General features: G+C 46.2%; 1 protein-coding gene across 1 annotated transcript in view; it reads right to left on the minus strand.

Moving 5' to 3' along the window:
• Positions 1–4: 4 nt before the first annotated feature.
• Positions 5–703, minus strand: part of LOC103520782 (DNA replication licensing factor MCM7-like) — a gene marked incomplete at its 3' end in the record, with an annotated part of 12,644 nt that continues 11,945 nt past the window's right edge. Inside the window, exon 4 of the mRNA XM_026831761.1 lies at positions 5–225. Coding sequence (XP_026687562.1) covers positions 5–225 — 221 coding nt within the window. The remainder of the gene's footprint in view (positions 226–703) is intronic.

The following is a 703-nucleotide window of genomic DNA, read 5'->3' on the forward strand; positions in this document are numbered from 1 at the left end:
CACTCCTATCCACACCTCCCACTAGCAGTAGTAGAAGTGCTTTCTTCACATCCTCATGTCCATATATCTCTGGTGCTAGGGAAGCTGCTAGTTTGCTATAGAATTGGTCACCTCCTAACTCAGCCATCTCCTCTTCACTCAGAGTACCAGCGGGTTTATCATCTTCCAATGCTTTGGATAAACATTGGATGCGTTGTGCCTCGATATAGGTGTCTGATAGGAGACCTGGTGATGAGCAAACAAATAGACCATGTAGAATACAGTAGTTCCTGTAGGTATATTTAAGTAAATGTAAATGCAGTTTCTTTGTGTTATTATGTCACAACTTTGGTGCTCACTGCAGCATTGTAGGATTTTGCCAATATCTCAATAATCCTAAAATCCAATGTTTACCTACCATGCTGGCACCGGTCGCTATGCGCATTTATATGTCATAGCTACTCATTTTCCTCACGAGGCTGAGTGGGCCCCGCAACAGCCAGTCACGGAATCAATCATTTGCATGATACAAATTTCTTGACCCCGCCGGGAATCGAACCCGCGCGCAAGGCGAGCGCAGTGACCACTACGCCATGGGAACTGACCCGATCTGACATTTGGTTTTGACTACAAATTTTTTACGAGTTGATGCCGCCCTTCATATCCTCTTCTCCCCCCCCCCTCCTTTTTTTCCAATGGGGGGATTGGGGGAGTGGCTCGTCAA

This window comes from Diaphorina citri, unplaced genomic scaffold (genome assembly GCF_000475195.1).
Source record: "Diaphorina citri unplaced genomic scaffold, Diaci psyllid genome assembly version 1.1 scaffold4054, whole genome shotgun sequence".
In the NCBI taxonomy this organism is placed as follows: domain Eukaryota; kingdom Metazoa; phylum Arthropoda; class Insecta; order Hemiptera; family Psyllidae; genus Diaphorina; species Diaphorina citri.